At 71.7% G+C, this 14,384-nt stretch overlaps 1 protein-coding gene across 8 annotated transcripts in view; it reads right to left on the reverse strand.

Moving 5' to 3' along the window:
- Positions 1-14,384, reverse strand: part of LOC114489426 (nitric oxide synthase 1 adaptor protein) — a 71,257-nt gene that overhangs the window by 11,134 nt on the left and 45,739 nt on the right. For 4 of the 8 annotated variants that reach the window (XM_036015162.1, XM_036015164.1, XM_036015159.1 and 1 more), the window contains 7 exons: positions 12,436-12,528; positions 10,541-10,614; positions 8,330-8,438; positions 6,096-6,237; positions 4,875-5,041; positions 3,843-4,010; positions 62-227 (listed from right to left, as the gene is read on the reverse strand). In XM_036015162.1, the coding sequence (XP_035871055.1) occupies positions 62-227; positions 3,843-4,010; positions 4,875-5,041; positions 6,096-6,237; positions 8,330-8,438; positions 10,541-10,614; positions 12,436-12,528 (919 nt within the window). The remainder of the gene's footprint in view (positions 1-61; positions 228-3,842; positions 4,011-4,874; positions 5,042-6,095; positions 6,238-8,329; positions 8,439-10,540; positions 10,615-12,435; positions 12,529-14,384) is intronic. The other 4 variants (XM_036015163.1, XM_036015160.1, XM_028503394.2 and 1 more) reach the window with 2 other exon arrangements.

Below are 14,384 nucleotides of genomic sequence, written 5' to 3' on the forward strand. Positions count from 1 at the left end.
GCCGCCCCCTCCGCCCCGCGCCCAGGGACGGGGCTGTCCGGGCGGGCGGGGCCCGGCTTACTGGCGTTCTGTCCCGACAGCTTCAGCTCCAGCTCCTGCACCTGCCGGACCAGCAGTGACACGTGCTGCAGCGCGTCCCTGTTCTGCAGCAGCAGCTGGTGCACGCGGGCCTGCGCCTCCAGCCGCGCCGCCGCCTCCGCCGCCAGCTGGTCCTTCAGCAGGTGCACCTGCGGGCGGGAGGCGCAGGGCCGAGGGGCCGAGAGAAGACAGAGCACGAGTGAGGACGTGGTCCCGGTGGCAGCCAGGACCGGAGGGGCCTCCGCGCTCCGTCCCAGACAAACTGGCCCGGGCTCGCCCTGCGGCCGGTACCAGGACCCGCCTGGGCTCACCCCCTCCCAGCGGCCACGCCCCCCAACACTCACCGTCCCCTGTACCGGGATGCTAGAGGACGGGGAGCCCCGCCGCCCTCCTGAGCTGCGAGGCGGCCGTGGCCAGGCCTGCCGTCGCGTCTGTGGTGTCAGCCTCGTCCCAGCTGCCCGCCCCTCCCATCTCCACGGACCCGGGGCCGGGCCCCCCGCCTGCTGGGCGCTCGGTCTGCTCTGGGTGCCCGGGTGTGGGGGTGAGCTCAGGGCAGGGGGGCCCTGGCTTGGAGAAGCAAGGACACGGGCAGCAACAACGTTCACCCAGGCGACCCTGTGCCTGGAAGGGCATTAAGAGGTCCCTGAAGGGCGTTTCAGAAGGTCCCTGAGAAAAGGTCCCTAGGAACTCGGTGGCCTGGACAAGGCAGCCTGCGGGAAGGAGCCCCCAGACCTGCTGCTTCTGAGGAACAGGGCGGGGCTGGGGGAAGCCCCCAGAGGAACGGCAGGTGGGCGGAGCCTCCCACCTGCGAGTAATGGTCGCAACAGGAGAACAGCTGGGAGGGGTCTCCCGAGCGGACGGTGGTCTCTAGTCTCTTCGGTGTGCAGAGACGTGCACCTAAGCTCTCAGGGCACGGGAACAGGGCGGAGCCCCGCACGCGGCCACCCGCGGGTGTGGGCCCCTGGCTCCCACGCCAGAGCACCCAGCACAGGCTGCCGGAGAGCCGGCCGCAGCTGGGCCGTGTGGCCCTGCGCACCCGCAGGCAGCCCTTCTCCCCAGGCCACACCTCCTCGTCGCCCAGCCCCGAAGCCTGGCCAGCGGCTCACGGGGGGCCAGGGCCCCCGTCCAGGCAGACAGAGCGGCCGGCGCCCGGGCCAGGAGGAAAGCGGCTGCTCCCGCAGGGGAGTGCGTTTCCCGGCGGGCGGACCACAGCAGGGAGGGGGCGCTGCGGCTCTGCACGTGCCGGCGATGGCGTCCCGGCGGCTCCCACGCCCCGGGGACACGGAAGCCCGGGTTGCCGCTGTACAGGGCCAGCCGGGACGAGGCTCTGCCGCTGCCGGTCACACCTGGCTCAGGCTCCAGCCACCGTGCGGCTCCGGCCAGGCCCAGTGGGCCCGGAAGCACCGACCGGAGCGGCTGTCTCCCGTAGCACACTTGGGGCTCTAGTCTGGGAGCCCCCCCACCCGCACCCCTCCCTGCAGACGGACGCCCCCCCGCCTGCAGCACGCGGCCCCGTCAGGTCGTCCAGCCCCCGTCTCACACGCGTCAGCACCGCCTCCCCGGGGCCACCAGGTCTCCAGTGACACGGACTCCAGCATGGCCTGCAGAGCACAGCCCACTCCGCGTCCAGCCCCGGCTCCGCGCTGCCCCCGCCCCTCTGGCTCCCGCCCTCGGCCCGTCCTGCACCCTGACCCCGGCCTGCTCACTCTGGCCTACTTGCCTGGACGCCAGCTCCTCCGCTGGGAGTGGGGGCAGGGCCGGGCTGACGCCGGGGAGCACAGAGGGGCACAGGGGAACGGCAGTCGGCCCCCCGCCCGGATGCAGGTGGGGGCTGGCGTGTCAGCATGCACAGGGTGGGGGCCAGGCCAGGGGCGTGGGGGCAGCCGTGGGGACAGGCACTGACCACAGGGCCTAGGCCGGGTGCAGAGCGCTCTGAGCACACTTCTCTAACTGCGGCACAGGCGGCCACGGCGCCGGGGACCGCCCCCTGGCTCAGCTCAGGCGGGGGGGGTGTGGGGGAGGGGTGCTGGCAGACGGCGACACTGAGCAGCACTGACGCCCCCCCTGGAGCCCCAGGGCCCGGCAGCCAGGAAGGTGGGCAGCCGACCCCGCTGCAGCTGGCCACAGGGCCCAGCCCACGGCCATGCGGACGCCCAGGCCCTCGGTCCCAGCCCCGGCCGTCCCGTGCGTTAAAAAGCGGGAGCTGGGCAGCCAGACAAGCCTCATGCTGCGTGGGGAAGGCGGGCAGAGGGGCTTGGTGTCCACAGCGCACACACGCAGGCTGAGCCGAAACGTGGGCAGGTGGACACCGCTTCTGCCCAAGCTCTGTTTCGGGTGGGGCAGCTGCTCAGAACCAGCTCAGAACCAGTTTGTGGGGGGGGGGACGGGAGAAGCTAAGGTCGGAGACCGACTCAGGCTACTGGGGGGGTCTCAGGCCAGGGACAGAGGCAGAGCCGGACAGGCTCGAGGGTGAAGGGGGGCGTGACACGAGACCCCCCCGGGAGCGCAGGTCTGCGAGAAACCGTCCTTCCCCGGCCGAGCGGGAGGTCCCCACACACCCCCCGCCGCGCCGGCGCAGTGGGTGCGATGGGGGGGGGGGGAGGGGAGGGGAGGGGAGGGGGAGGGGAGAGACCGGCAGAGCGAGGACGAGCTGCCTCGTGCGGAGCCCCCGCACGCCAGACCCCCTTCTGCTTCAAATGCGCGGGGAACACCCGCAGGCGGGGCCCACCCTCGGGTTAGGTGACGGTTTCCGCCTGGAGGCAGGGACCCTGACCAGGCCCTGGGGGGTGGGGGGGGTGCCAGGAGGAGGAAAGGGGTGCGGGGACACCTGCAGCGCAAGGTGGGTCAGGACCCAGCTGCCCAGGGGACGCGGGCACCCAGCGATGGGGACGAAGGAGACCTCGGCCACTTTCCCTGCAGCCAAGACCCCCAGCAGACGGCAGGGAGGGCGCGGCGCGTGCCGGGGAGCTGCCGGCCGACCCCCAGGCCCTGCCCGGCCTGGGTGAAGACTGCACGCCCGCACCCCACCCAGGCCCCTCGTGGCGCGGGCACGGATGCTCGCCTGGGGGCCTCCAGTCACGTCCCCGCCTGACCGAGCCGGCCAGGACAGCGCCAGCTCCCGTGAACGGATCTGCGTCCCTCGACAGGGGGACAAGAGGCGGGGGGGCCTGGCCGCCCTCCTCTGCGAACCAGTGGCCCCCCCAACCAGCCTCTGGGGGTCGCACGACCCCACTGCTCGGCCTCAGCCAGGTCTTTCCGTCGTGGCTCCGATACTGCGGCCGAGCCCCTGGGGGTCAAGTGCCCCCGCCAGGAACCCTGGGCCAGGCAGGTGTCCAAGCCCCCCTGGGACGCCTGCAGCACGAAGGCAGGCGTGGGGACCCGTGTGGGGAGCGGCGGGACGCACGGGGGGGCTCTGCAAGGGCGCTGGGCACACGTTCACGGAGCTCCTGGAAGGCGGGCCTCACGGCCCAGCTGCCGCCACCAGCAGGGAGCCAGGCAGGAGAGGGGATCGGCCGCCCCTGCCCCCAGGTCAGCGCGAGTCACGCCCAGCGGCATCCAGCCAAGCCAGCCAAGCCCAATGCAGCGGGACGCACGGGACCCTCCGCCCAGCGCCCGGCCCCCTCCCCAGGCCCCAGCCCCCACAAGCGCGGGCCTCAGCGTGTGCGGTCCTGCGCTCCGACTTTAAACCTGCCCCGCGCCCTGGCGGGGGGCGCGTCGAGCCCCTGAGCGCGGAGCCTGGCGGCGGGGAGGAGGCTGAGCAGGACCTGGGCCACGGCCACTTGGGTCTGCTGCTGCTGGTGCTGCAGGAGCTGCTGCAGGAGCTGCAGCTGGTGGCGCGAGGACAGCGGCGTCTGGGGGTCCGGGTCCGGTGCGGAGGCCGGGGGCAGCAGCATCCTGGGCGAGGCTGCGGGCCCGGGCTCCGGGGGCGGCACCTGGGGGGGGCAGAGAAGCCCAGCATGACCAGGGCGCAGGCGCTGCGGGGCCCTCGCCCTCTCGGACCCGAGGTGGCACCTGCGGGGTCCACGCGGACACCAGGCTGAGACCGAGGGCTGTGACCGAGGGCGGGAGGCCCTGCCCACGGGAAAGAGCCGGCTCAGTGCCGCCCCCTGCACCGCCGGTGCCACGTGGCTGGGCTCCGTGTGCTCTGAGAGTGCAAGGACCTAGTTCTCCGCCACGCGGCCCCCACCGCGGCGGTGCAGGGGGCGGGAGCGGACCGAGGCAGCGCTGCCCCGCAGCCCCAGGGCCCCGCCGGCATCCTCAGGGCCCGCGCTGCGCTGCGTCCCCAGGTCGGCCCAGGGGGAGCAGGCCGTGGTGCCAGGCTGCTGCCGCCGCCACCCGCTCGTGGTGACAGCCACGGGGGGAGGGGAGGTCAGGGCCCGGACAGAGCCTGCCGTCCTGGAAAGCACCTCAGCCCCTCCTCCCCGCCCCTCCTGGAAGGCAGGGACCAATCCCACAAGACGCTGCCTGGCGTGGGCTGCGGGGGGCCCTGACCCTGACTTCTGCTGCTGCTGCTTCACACGTGAAGGAGCAAGCCCCCCCGGGACGCTGGCAGGGGAGCAAGGGCGAGCGTGACCAGCCCCCAGAGGGGACGGGCTTCTCCCTCTGGGAGCCGGGGGCCGTTTGTCATGGTTCGTCCCCGGGCCGTCTGCTCCGTCCTCAGGGGGTGGGGAGCTGGTCTCCAGGCCCCCCTCTCGTTCCCAGGCCACTGTCAGGTGCCCCTGGGGCCTGGCTGCCCGCGCGAGCCCGGAGGCCTGAGAGGGCCTGGTGGTGCCCAGCGTCCAGCCGGCCCCGCCCACCTTGGCGTCTGCCTGGGAGCTGCCTTCCTTCCCCACAGCGTCCAGGTCCGTCACCCCTCGGCTGAAGTCCAGGCCGTCAGCCCCCGGCAGCAGCGCCTCCACGGCGTCGATGTCGGTCTCCTCTGCGGTGGTGGGGGTGGCCCTCTCGGCCCCTGGGAGCTGGCAGCCTGCGGGGACAGAGGAGGAGGGCGGGGGATGGGCCCCAAGAACCACGTCCTTCCTGACACGCCCGTGTCACCGGGCCACGCCAGGGAACGCCACCGCTTCCTAACACCTTCACTGGGCCTGCAGCAAGCCCACCGACTTTCCAACCTGGGGACGCGGCGCCCGTCTCTGGAGCCTGGAGCCTGGGAGGGACGTGCACAGGGACAGGGTGTGGGGGCCTGGGCAGGGGTGATGGTCGTCTCGGCCCCCCCCCCCAGCTGGGGAGCGCAGTTGGTCCAGGGCCCTGTGGCTGGGCAGGGGCTGCGTGACTGCAGAAGTGGACGAGGGGACGGGAGGCCCCGCCCCAAAGGCTCAGGGAGACAGGTGGTGCCGCCCGGGTCTCCCTGGCCCACGCAGCTCACGTCAGTCAGCCCACAGGCCACGCCCACATCCGCATGAGGGTGACACGGCCCTGTGGGCGCCAACGTGACACACAGCAACGGGGAGGGCAGGCACAGCCTCCGTTGGCTGGGACCGCGGCCCGGCCTCCAGGGAGAGCCACTCCCAGCACCCGAGTGGGGCCTGGAGAGTTTCCCAACACGGACCCCGGCGCTTCCACCTGTGGCAGATCCAGTGCCCTCTCCCCCGGGGGAGGGGACGCCGACAATGCCACGCGGCAGAGGTCCCCTGTGTCCCTGGGACCTGAGAGAACCGTCACCAGCGTGGGGTAGTTGTGTCTAATCGCTTCAGTTCCACTTCTGGGACTGGTCAGATAAAAGAAAAATCAAGGACATCAGGGTAACGCCCACACCGAGGGGGCACGGAACTACGGGTCCAGGAACAGGAGAAGCCGCTCTGGGGGTGACCGCCCACTCACGTCCCCTCTGCTCCCTGCAGAGGCCTTCGGGCCCAGTCTTCCTGGGGGCAGACCCGCGGCGGCAGCTGTGCCCTCGGGTGTGCCCGACAACCATCCGCTGCGAAGGGCACACGCCCCTGCAGGCGCACGAGGGGTGCCCAGAGGGGCAGGGAACGCAGACGCTGCTCAGGACCCGGCCGGCGTGGGGCGGGGGCGCCTACCTGTGTCCCCTGAGCCTCGGCTGCTCCGCTCGCCCGGCCCGTCCTCCTGGCCGTCCGCGCTCTGCTGCGTGTGCTGCAGGCTCAGCTTGTGGCACACCTCGAAGGCCTGGCCCACCGTCCGCACGATGCGCATCGCCTGGCTCTGGAGGAGAGGGGACGCGGGTGAGGGGCGAGGGGACCTCGGCGAGGGGCGGAGCAAGACGTGCAGGGGGACCGGGGCCGGGGCCCCCACGGTGTCCCGAGGGCACACACTCACAGAGTGGAGACACTGCCCTCCCCCCCACACTCCAGACGCGGTCGCCACCGCCGGGGAAGAGTCGGTCCATGGAAGGGACAGAGCGGAAGCCCCGACTCCGGCTCGGCCCCACCGCTCCCCCAGTGTGGCCGAGGCCATCAGCCCCCGGGTGCCACCCACCACGAGCTCAGTGGGCTCACACGCCAGGGGCTCCTCAGCCGCTGTCCCCTGTCTGCAGGGCACGGCAGGTGCCCGGGAGCCCCGCCCACCAAGGGCCGTGGGGACCGCCAAGACCGGTGGGCTCGACAGCCCAGGGCACGCCTTCACCCGGGGCCCGCCACGCCACCGCCTTTCTGCCGTGTTCTGCAGTTGAATCTCCTCCCTGGACAGCCCTGGAACAGCCTGACCCCGCACCCTGCACTCTGATGCTCTGGGCGGGGAGGGGAGGGAGGCCAGGGCGCCGGTCCGCAGAGCCTGAGGCCCGCGCAGGCCCCGAGCAGCTGTCACGTGCAGGCGCTGGGCTTGGGCTCCACCGTGGCCCCCGGGCCGTCACCGGATGGCCAGTTTGCTCCCACAGCCCCTCAGAGACCGTGGTGCGCTCAGGCTGGGGGCCGGGGGCCCTTCTCCCCGACATCCCACCACCCTGGACAGCGTGGCCACGGGGCAGCTGGGACCCCTCGGGCAGGGGGAGGCCCTCAAAGAAGCTGGCGTCCCCCCACCAAGAGAGGATGACCACCATGCCCCGCAGCATCCAGTGCTGTGAGGACCCCAAACACCCACGGCTCCTGGTGGCTGGGTCGGGCCGACTGCAGTCGCTGGGCAGCTCTCAGAGGCGGAGGACACGCCGACCTGGAGGAGCCCCCAGCTGCACGCGGAGACGCCGGAACACGGGGGGATGCCGGTGACGGGCATCTCCGTGGAAACAGAAGGATGTGCCACTTCCCCTCGAGGCGAACAGACGTGTCTCTTCAAACCGCCCGCCACGCACAGCGCCAGGCTGCCAGGCCGCCACTCGGCCCACCGGGGGGTCGGGACCGGGCAGCAGCTCTTCTCCCTGGGGCCCGACCCGACGGGCCGCCGTGGCCAGCACCGCCCCCCGGGGGGCGGGGGGCGTCCGCTCAGAGCAGACGAGCCTGCAGGGGCCTCCCGGCCTTCCTGCCCCAGCAAAGTCACAGTCCGTCACGGATGCAGGTCCTGTCCTCCCCCTAAGTGGCCGTGTCGCCGGCTGGCCCTGCACCCCGGGGGAACCGGAGTCCTGTGTACGTGCGGACAAGGTGACTGCGAGCCTCGTTCCGCAGCTGACTCAGCAGGCACCCACGGGCGCTGTCCCGAGCACCCGCCCTGGGCTCCCAAGCTGGTGGACTGGACGAGGGGCGTCTGTGGGCAGGCCAGGGAGGGAGGCGCGGACACTGGACACGCAGGAGCCCGTGCACACAGGGCCGATGGGGGGGAGGGGAGGGGGACGGAGCGGGGTGCCCACCTCACAGCCGGCTCTGGACTCGAGGGGCCTACGCCCCGCTTGTCCCGCTCCCGGCCCGGGGTCTGCACACACATGCAGCCGCCCGGGTCCGCAGGGGGTGGCGCAGGGACAGAGAGCCTGGAGCCGGAGGCCGGGGGGAGCTGAGGCTGAGTAGCCGGGGAGAGCGACGCGGCAGGACCCAGGGCCCGCGCAGGAGCGGCCTCCCGGCACCACCCCTGGCCCACGCCAAGTCCCCCAAGCAGCCCCTCCACAAGGGCCCTGGCGTGGGCGCCGGCCCCGGTCAGCCCCTCCAGAGCGCAGGCCGGAGGCGGTCTGTCCACCTGTCTGTGCGTGCTGAGCACGAAGCCCCGAGGACAACACCAGAGGGACACAGGGGCGACAGCCCAGGACTCAGAGGGTCCCCGTGCGCCCCACCTGCAGGCCATGCCCGTCACCAGGGAGAGACTGAGGGAGGGGGCGCACTGGGGCCGTGTCTGGGGACGAGGGGACGAGAGCAGGCGCCCGAGACCGTGACCTTACCTTCTTCTTGGACTTGAAGACGTTGCACCTGAAGACGTTGCTGGCCCCGTCCCGGGCGATGTAGCTGAAGATCTTCAGGTCCTGCGAGTCGTGGGAGACGTAGAAGATCCTGGGGGGGGGGAGGGGGCAGCAGCAGAGACGCCCGTGAGCGAGCGCGGCCGCGGGCACCAGCGTCCAGGAGCCCGAGGACGCCGACCCCGGCCAGGAGCCGCTCTGTCCCGGAGGACAACGCCAGCCCCCGTCGGAGCGCAGAGGCCCAGAGACGAGACAGGGTCCCTCCCGCCAGCGGCGCTCAGGCTCTCCGACGGGGGCCGGGACCTGCACGCCCCCCCCACCCCCCGCAGGACCCTGCGTCCCGCTCGCAAGGTGCCAGTTTCCCCGGCTCCGGGGCCACGGAGACCCCGGCTGCCGGCAGGGGAATGACCCCCAGGCCCCCCGGGGAAGAAGGGCCCACGGACGTCTCAGTCCCGGCCGCGGCGCCCTGCCAAGACCCTGCGGCAGGACGTGAGCCGGGCAAGCACATGTCTGCCCGAGAGCCTGGCCAGGCGCCTGCCGCCCCGTCTCAGGAGCTGGCCTGCTGCAACATCCCAGCTGCAACACGCTCCTCCCCCCGTCCCACTGCGACCCGCGTGACACCTGCAACGCAGCCACAAGCCGCCCCACGGGGCCGTGCGGGGGTCGGCGTCCTAAGGGTGACCCCCCCTGCCCAGCACTGGCCAGGCGGGCAGACTCGGGCCGCACCCCTCACAACCAAGCCCCTCCCACACGGCGATCTCCCCCATCGTTGACTGTCCCCACTGGGCCTGCAGATCCGAGGGCCTGTCCTGTGCATCTGAGACCTGGACCCCGAGGTGGCCGCGGCCGCGTCCCCAGGGCCAGCAGCCCCCCCCCCACTTCCGAGACAGTGACCGTCCTTCTCCAGGTGGGGGAGGGTCAGGCACAGGTGGGCCCAGTGCAGCCGGAGGGTCACCAAGGGCTCGCAGCCCTCACCCACGCCCCGACCCCGAGGGCCCGTGACCTTGAGTGACGGGGGGGCCCGCAGGGGCGCCTGGCTCCCCCAACACAGCGGAATGGGGTCGTGGGACTCCTCGCTCCCCCGGGCCCCCGCCGCCACCCTGCCCGCGTCACAGCCGTCCTGCTGTCGGAGCTAGCGTCCTGGATGCTCCGCAGTCCACGTCCCGTGCGACCTTCCCCAGCCACCGCCCCATCCGGCCCCTCCGCCCGCCCGTTCACCTCCAGGTAGAGGCCCGCAGAGTGAAGGCACTGCCTCCTGGGAGTTTTGCCAAGATTCAAGAGATCGATTCAATCGACCAGAAGTGTGCCGAGCACCGCTGTGCACGAGGCAGTGGCCGCGGAGACGAGGGAACGGGCCACGCACGGGTGACTGCAGCACCAGGACCGGCAGAGTCAGGGCCGAGGGGGGGTGGTGCAGGGGGACGCCATCAGGGAAGGGGCCTGGCCGTCGTGGGGCAGAGGTGACCAAGGAGGTGACAGCAGAGACACTGAGCCCAGCACAGGGACGCGGTTCCCCACGGCCCGGTGGGGTCCCCGGTGCCGCCAGGAACAGGAGAGGCCTGGAGGCTGCCACAGCCGCCCCCCGGGCCCGCCGGGCTCCCCTCCCCTCGCCCCGCACCCCACACAACCCCCGTCCTCCCAGCCACCTCGGCCCCGCAGCTGAGGTCCGTCCGAGTGGCCGGAAAGGAGGCCCAGGCTCCCTGCAGGCTGCGCTCTCAGAGCGGGGCCGGCCCCACCACAGCCCCACCCTCGCTCACTGTGGGCCACAGCCGATGGACGTCCCGCGTCCGCACGGCTCAGGGCCCCCGAGGCACACGGGCTCCCCCTTCCTCGGCCGGCGGTCCGCCACCCAGGACGCTGACGTGAAGCCCGCCGCCCACGCAGACGCTGCGTCACCGTCACCGCGAGAATCACGCTGGGTTTCCCTCCCTCGGGAGGGCAGCGGCGGCCAACGCCCCGGCCAGAGAGGCAAGCCGCTCTGGCAGCCGGCCCCTGGCTCCGGCCTCGGACTCGGGCCTCTGCGGGGCCCACGGAGCCCGCCCGGGGGAGACGCTTCCTCTCGGCGGCGTCCAGGACAAGGCCCCTCGGCTCCAGTGCCGACGGCTGCTGACATGTCTTGGGCGGGGCAGGCAGGGGAAGGGGGCTCGGCCCCGAGTGCCGCCCCGACGGGGCCCTGGGCCGGGTGCCGGCGCTCACCTGTAGATGGGGTCCTGCATCACCAGCATCTTGCTCTCGTCCCACGTCCACTCCTTCTTCTGCAACGGAAGGAGCTGTGCGTGAACGGGTTAGGCTTGTCCTCGGCCGCGGGGGCGGGGCAGACACCAGGAGCCACGGCCGGACCCCGCCCCCACCCCCACCGCCGGAGGGAGTTCCCAAGGACACGTGTGCGTGCCTGGTGCCCGGTCTCCTCGCCCATATCAGCGCCTGAGGACGGGGGCTCTGGGCACCGAGGCTGGCTCTCCATCGCAGGCTCACAGAGGCGCGGGCAGAGGAAGCAGCGCTGTCCTGGGGCAGGACACCAGGGCCCCCCCCCCGCCGTCCAGCAACGCCTGGCTCAGCCTCGGCCCCACCCCCAGCCAGCCGGCCTGCGGTCTCGCCCGAGCGGAGGAGCCCCGTTCTTTGGCAGGAGCAGGCAAGGAAGGCCCACCTCCTGGGGTGGCCGTGAGGGTGCAGGGCGGCAGGCAGGGCCTGCCATCCCGTGGGCTGGGACCCTCCGCGGCCACCACTCAGGGTGCAGTGACCCTCGGCAGCGTGCCCCCTCGGCCGCACCCCCCCAAACAGGGAAATGGAGCGAGGGCGGGTCCTGCTCCTTCCGCTCACGGCCACGGCTGCTGCCCGGGAGGGGCCGTGGCCGCCACGAGCACGCCAGCTGTGCTGCGAGGGCCCTCGGCCAACAGTGGTCGCCCGTCCTGCCCAGTGGGGGTCCGTCCGGGACAACGAAGCCCTTCCGGAATGTTTCCGTGGGGACCCCCAGGGTCACAGGCCCCCGAGAGGGGCCGAATGCAGCAGGCCCGCCGGACCCTCTGCACAAAGTCCCCGGGGGGGTGCTCAGGGTGCTCTCGGACCCCACTCCTCGGAGCACGGGGCGACCCCAGGCTTCCACAGCCACCTGACAGAGGCCGGGCGGCGGCGCTCAGGCCACGGCGCAGGAGCACGTGGGGCCGCAGGACATCGAAGCGCAGCCCTGGGTCCCAGCAGCTGCGTCCACACCCCAGCCCTGAGCCTCCCAGGCGTCGGAGGTCTGCGGGCAGTGTCATCGTTACATGGTAGTGACTGCTGTGTCACTGTTGTTACATCGTTGTTACTGTGTCGTTATCCCACAGTTGTTACCGCATCACTCTTACAGCTGTAACTGCAGAGCCGTTACCGCTGCGTGGACACTGTAACTACACGGTTACTGTCATTATGTAGTCACTACCGTGCTGTTACTACACGGTCACTATTACTTCAGGGTTATCGCTAACGTGCAGTTATCATTGTGGAGGTGCAGCTCAGGGAGGCAGTCGCTCCCGGGAACCCCACAGCCAGGAAGGGCAGAGCCAGGCCTAGAACCCAGGTCTCGGCTCAGCTGAGGGACCTCCCCCACGGCCCGCCGGCCAGGCGGAGATCAGTCTGCCGTTCTCGGGCAGGGGCACCCATGGGTGGAGAGCGTTAGGCCGCACTTGCCCAGGGCCCGGGGTGGCGTGTCACCGAGGACCAGCACGGCCGTTCCCTCACCCACGGGTGCCTGGCCCTGCGGTGGGCTCCTGGTCTGACCTGGACGGCCACCACCGAGACCTGCTGGGGGCGCCTTTCCTTGGACACCAGGGGGTGTGCCCACTGTCCGTTCCACAGACACGGAGGGGTGACGTCGGCACACCCACACCTGAGGGCTGTCCCGTGGGAGCAAGAGGCACAGAGGCCGGTGGCTGCGAACGCCCCCCCCCCCGCCCCCGTCTGTCAGAGGCGGGGTCCCTGGACACTGTGATCAGCGGTATGACGGGTGCTGAGCGGCCCCGGAGCCAGGTGCGGGCACAGCGGACAGGCCGGAGGCGCCGCGGCAGACTCCTCCGCTCCCTGCCCCCGGCGGGTGCTGGCACAAGGCTGCTCACCTTTTTCTTCTTCTTCAGGATCACTTTCACCCCGTCCACCGAGACCATGATGCTCACCTTCTTCTTCTTGATGTTCTTGGCTTTGAACTCGTACTGCGGGAGAGAAGGGGCCGAGAAGCGCAGTCAGAGCAGAGCACCGGCCGGGCCGACGCGGCTCCTGCGGACGAGGGGCACCGGGGCGAGGCGGCAGGTGGGCGGCAGCCCGGGCACTCCGGGTCGGAACCATGACTGCACAGCCGTTGGTCTCGCCGCTCGGCCCTCAGGCAGGACCACAGAACGGACCTGGTGTCCCCAGCGATGACGTGGAAACAGAGCCTCCCGCGAAAACCTCGTCAGGCGTGCAGGACCGTCCCGGGGCTGTGACTCCTGCTGCTGTGGTTTGAGAGACTGGGGCAGCGCTCCCCACGCAGTCCCCGGTCTGCCCCGCCCCCTTCCCCGCCCAACGGCTGGGTCCCCCCTGCTCCCTCATCTCCTCCCACACTCCTCACCCCGCCCCCCAGCGGTGGAGCCAATCAGCACACGGGCTGAAACCTCTGCCGACATGGGCCACCCCTCCGGCCCCGGGCCCAGGGGGCAGGTGCCCGCAAACCAGGCCCTGACCCGGCTCGAGTTTCCAGAAGCATCTCTCTCTCTTGCCCGGCCACCTCCTACCAGCCTCACCGTCCCTGGGACCCTCAGTACGTCAGGACACCCTCCCGAGGCTGGCGAGAGGCGCCCTGCCAGCCCCCTGCCGGCGCCACTAGGACTGGTTTCTCTTTCCTGAGTCTTCCCCCCTCGGCCCTGCCTGTGACCCTCGTCTTACAGACTCAACACGCCACGGAAGTCTCTCTCTGCACAGGAAGCAGCTCTCACGGGAGCACCGTACGCACATCCCTGGGGCTAACACGGGGTCTGTGGGAGCGCAGGGACCACGGGTGCAGCTGTGCGGCCGGAGGGACAGAGGCAGCACGGGCGTCCTCGTCACCGCAGGTGGGGCTGCTCTGCACACTGCCAGGCGCCCGCCCCGGAGAGGCCCAGCCCACTGCCAGGGCCCCCAAGACACGACCCTCTGACCTGCCCCGCCCGCCCGGGGCCGGGCATCCCCGACCCTCTCCCAGCACAGAGAGTACGCTCTGGGGAGAACCACCGAGGTGAAGCCAGTCTCTGAGCCGTGCCCTTCCTGGGAGCGAGCAGACCGGCAGAGCCGGGGCTCACGGGGACCAGACCCCCTTCTCCCAGGCTCCCAGGCTCCCAGCCCCTAGGGCAGGCGAGCTGGGGAGGGAGCATCTGTGGCCTCAGGGGGGGAGCCAGCCGCCTGGGCTGTGCCAGGGCTGGGGACAGACAGGACACTGGCGCCACCGCCTGCGGCCGAGGCCAGACCCCCACAAGGCCCGTGCCGCTCCGGGGTCTGTGCCAGCAGGTCCAGCTCAGCCCCTGGCAGCCGGGGCAGACGAAGCCCCGCAGGACCTGCCTTTCGGAAACAAAACCAGCCAAGTCCTGGAACACCGACCACCCACCAGAAAGGGGGAAGGTCAAGTTCTGGGCCGCAAGCAGAGCCCCAGGCCTGCACCGGGTGCAGCTGCTACGCCGGCTGAGACGCCGTGGTGGGAGCCGGCTCCAGGCCCAGCAGGAGCCGGGGGCTCAGGCTCAACGGTGACACAGGGGTGGCTGCAGGGGACCAGACCCGGACAGCGTGAGGGGACGGGCCGTGTGACGGGGCCTCGGCTCCTCGGGGACGAACAGGTGCAAGCAGGTGGGAGCCGATGGGACCCGGGCACATGAGGGCGGCCCTTCTCCCCGAAACGCAGCCGCCGCCGCCCCGGGGCGAGCCCGACTCGGCCCAAGAAAACCAACCGGCTCTTCTCTAACCACAGACCCGCACCCACTCGACACACGTCGGAACGGTGTCGTGCTTCTGAAATCGTTTACAGCTTTTTAAAGGCGCTTGGCTTCGTGGGTTTATTCACTGT

This window comes from Phyllostomus discolor, chromosome 14 (genome assembly GCF_004126475.2).
Source record: "Phyllostomus discolor isolate MPI-MPIP mPhyDis1 chromosome 14, mPhyDis1.pri.v3, whole genome shotgun sequence".
NCBI lineage: Eukaryota > Metazoa > Chordata > Mammalia > Chiroptera > Phyllostomidae > Phyllostomus > Phyllostomus discolor.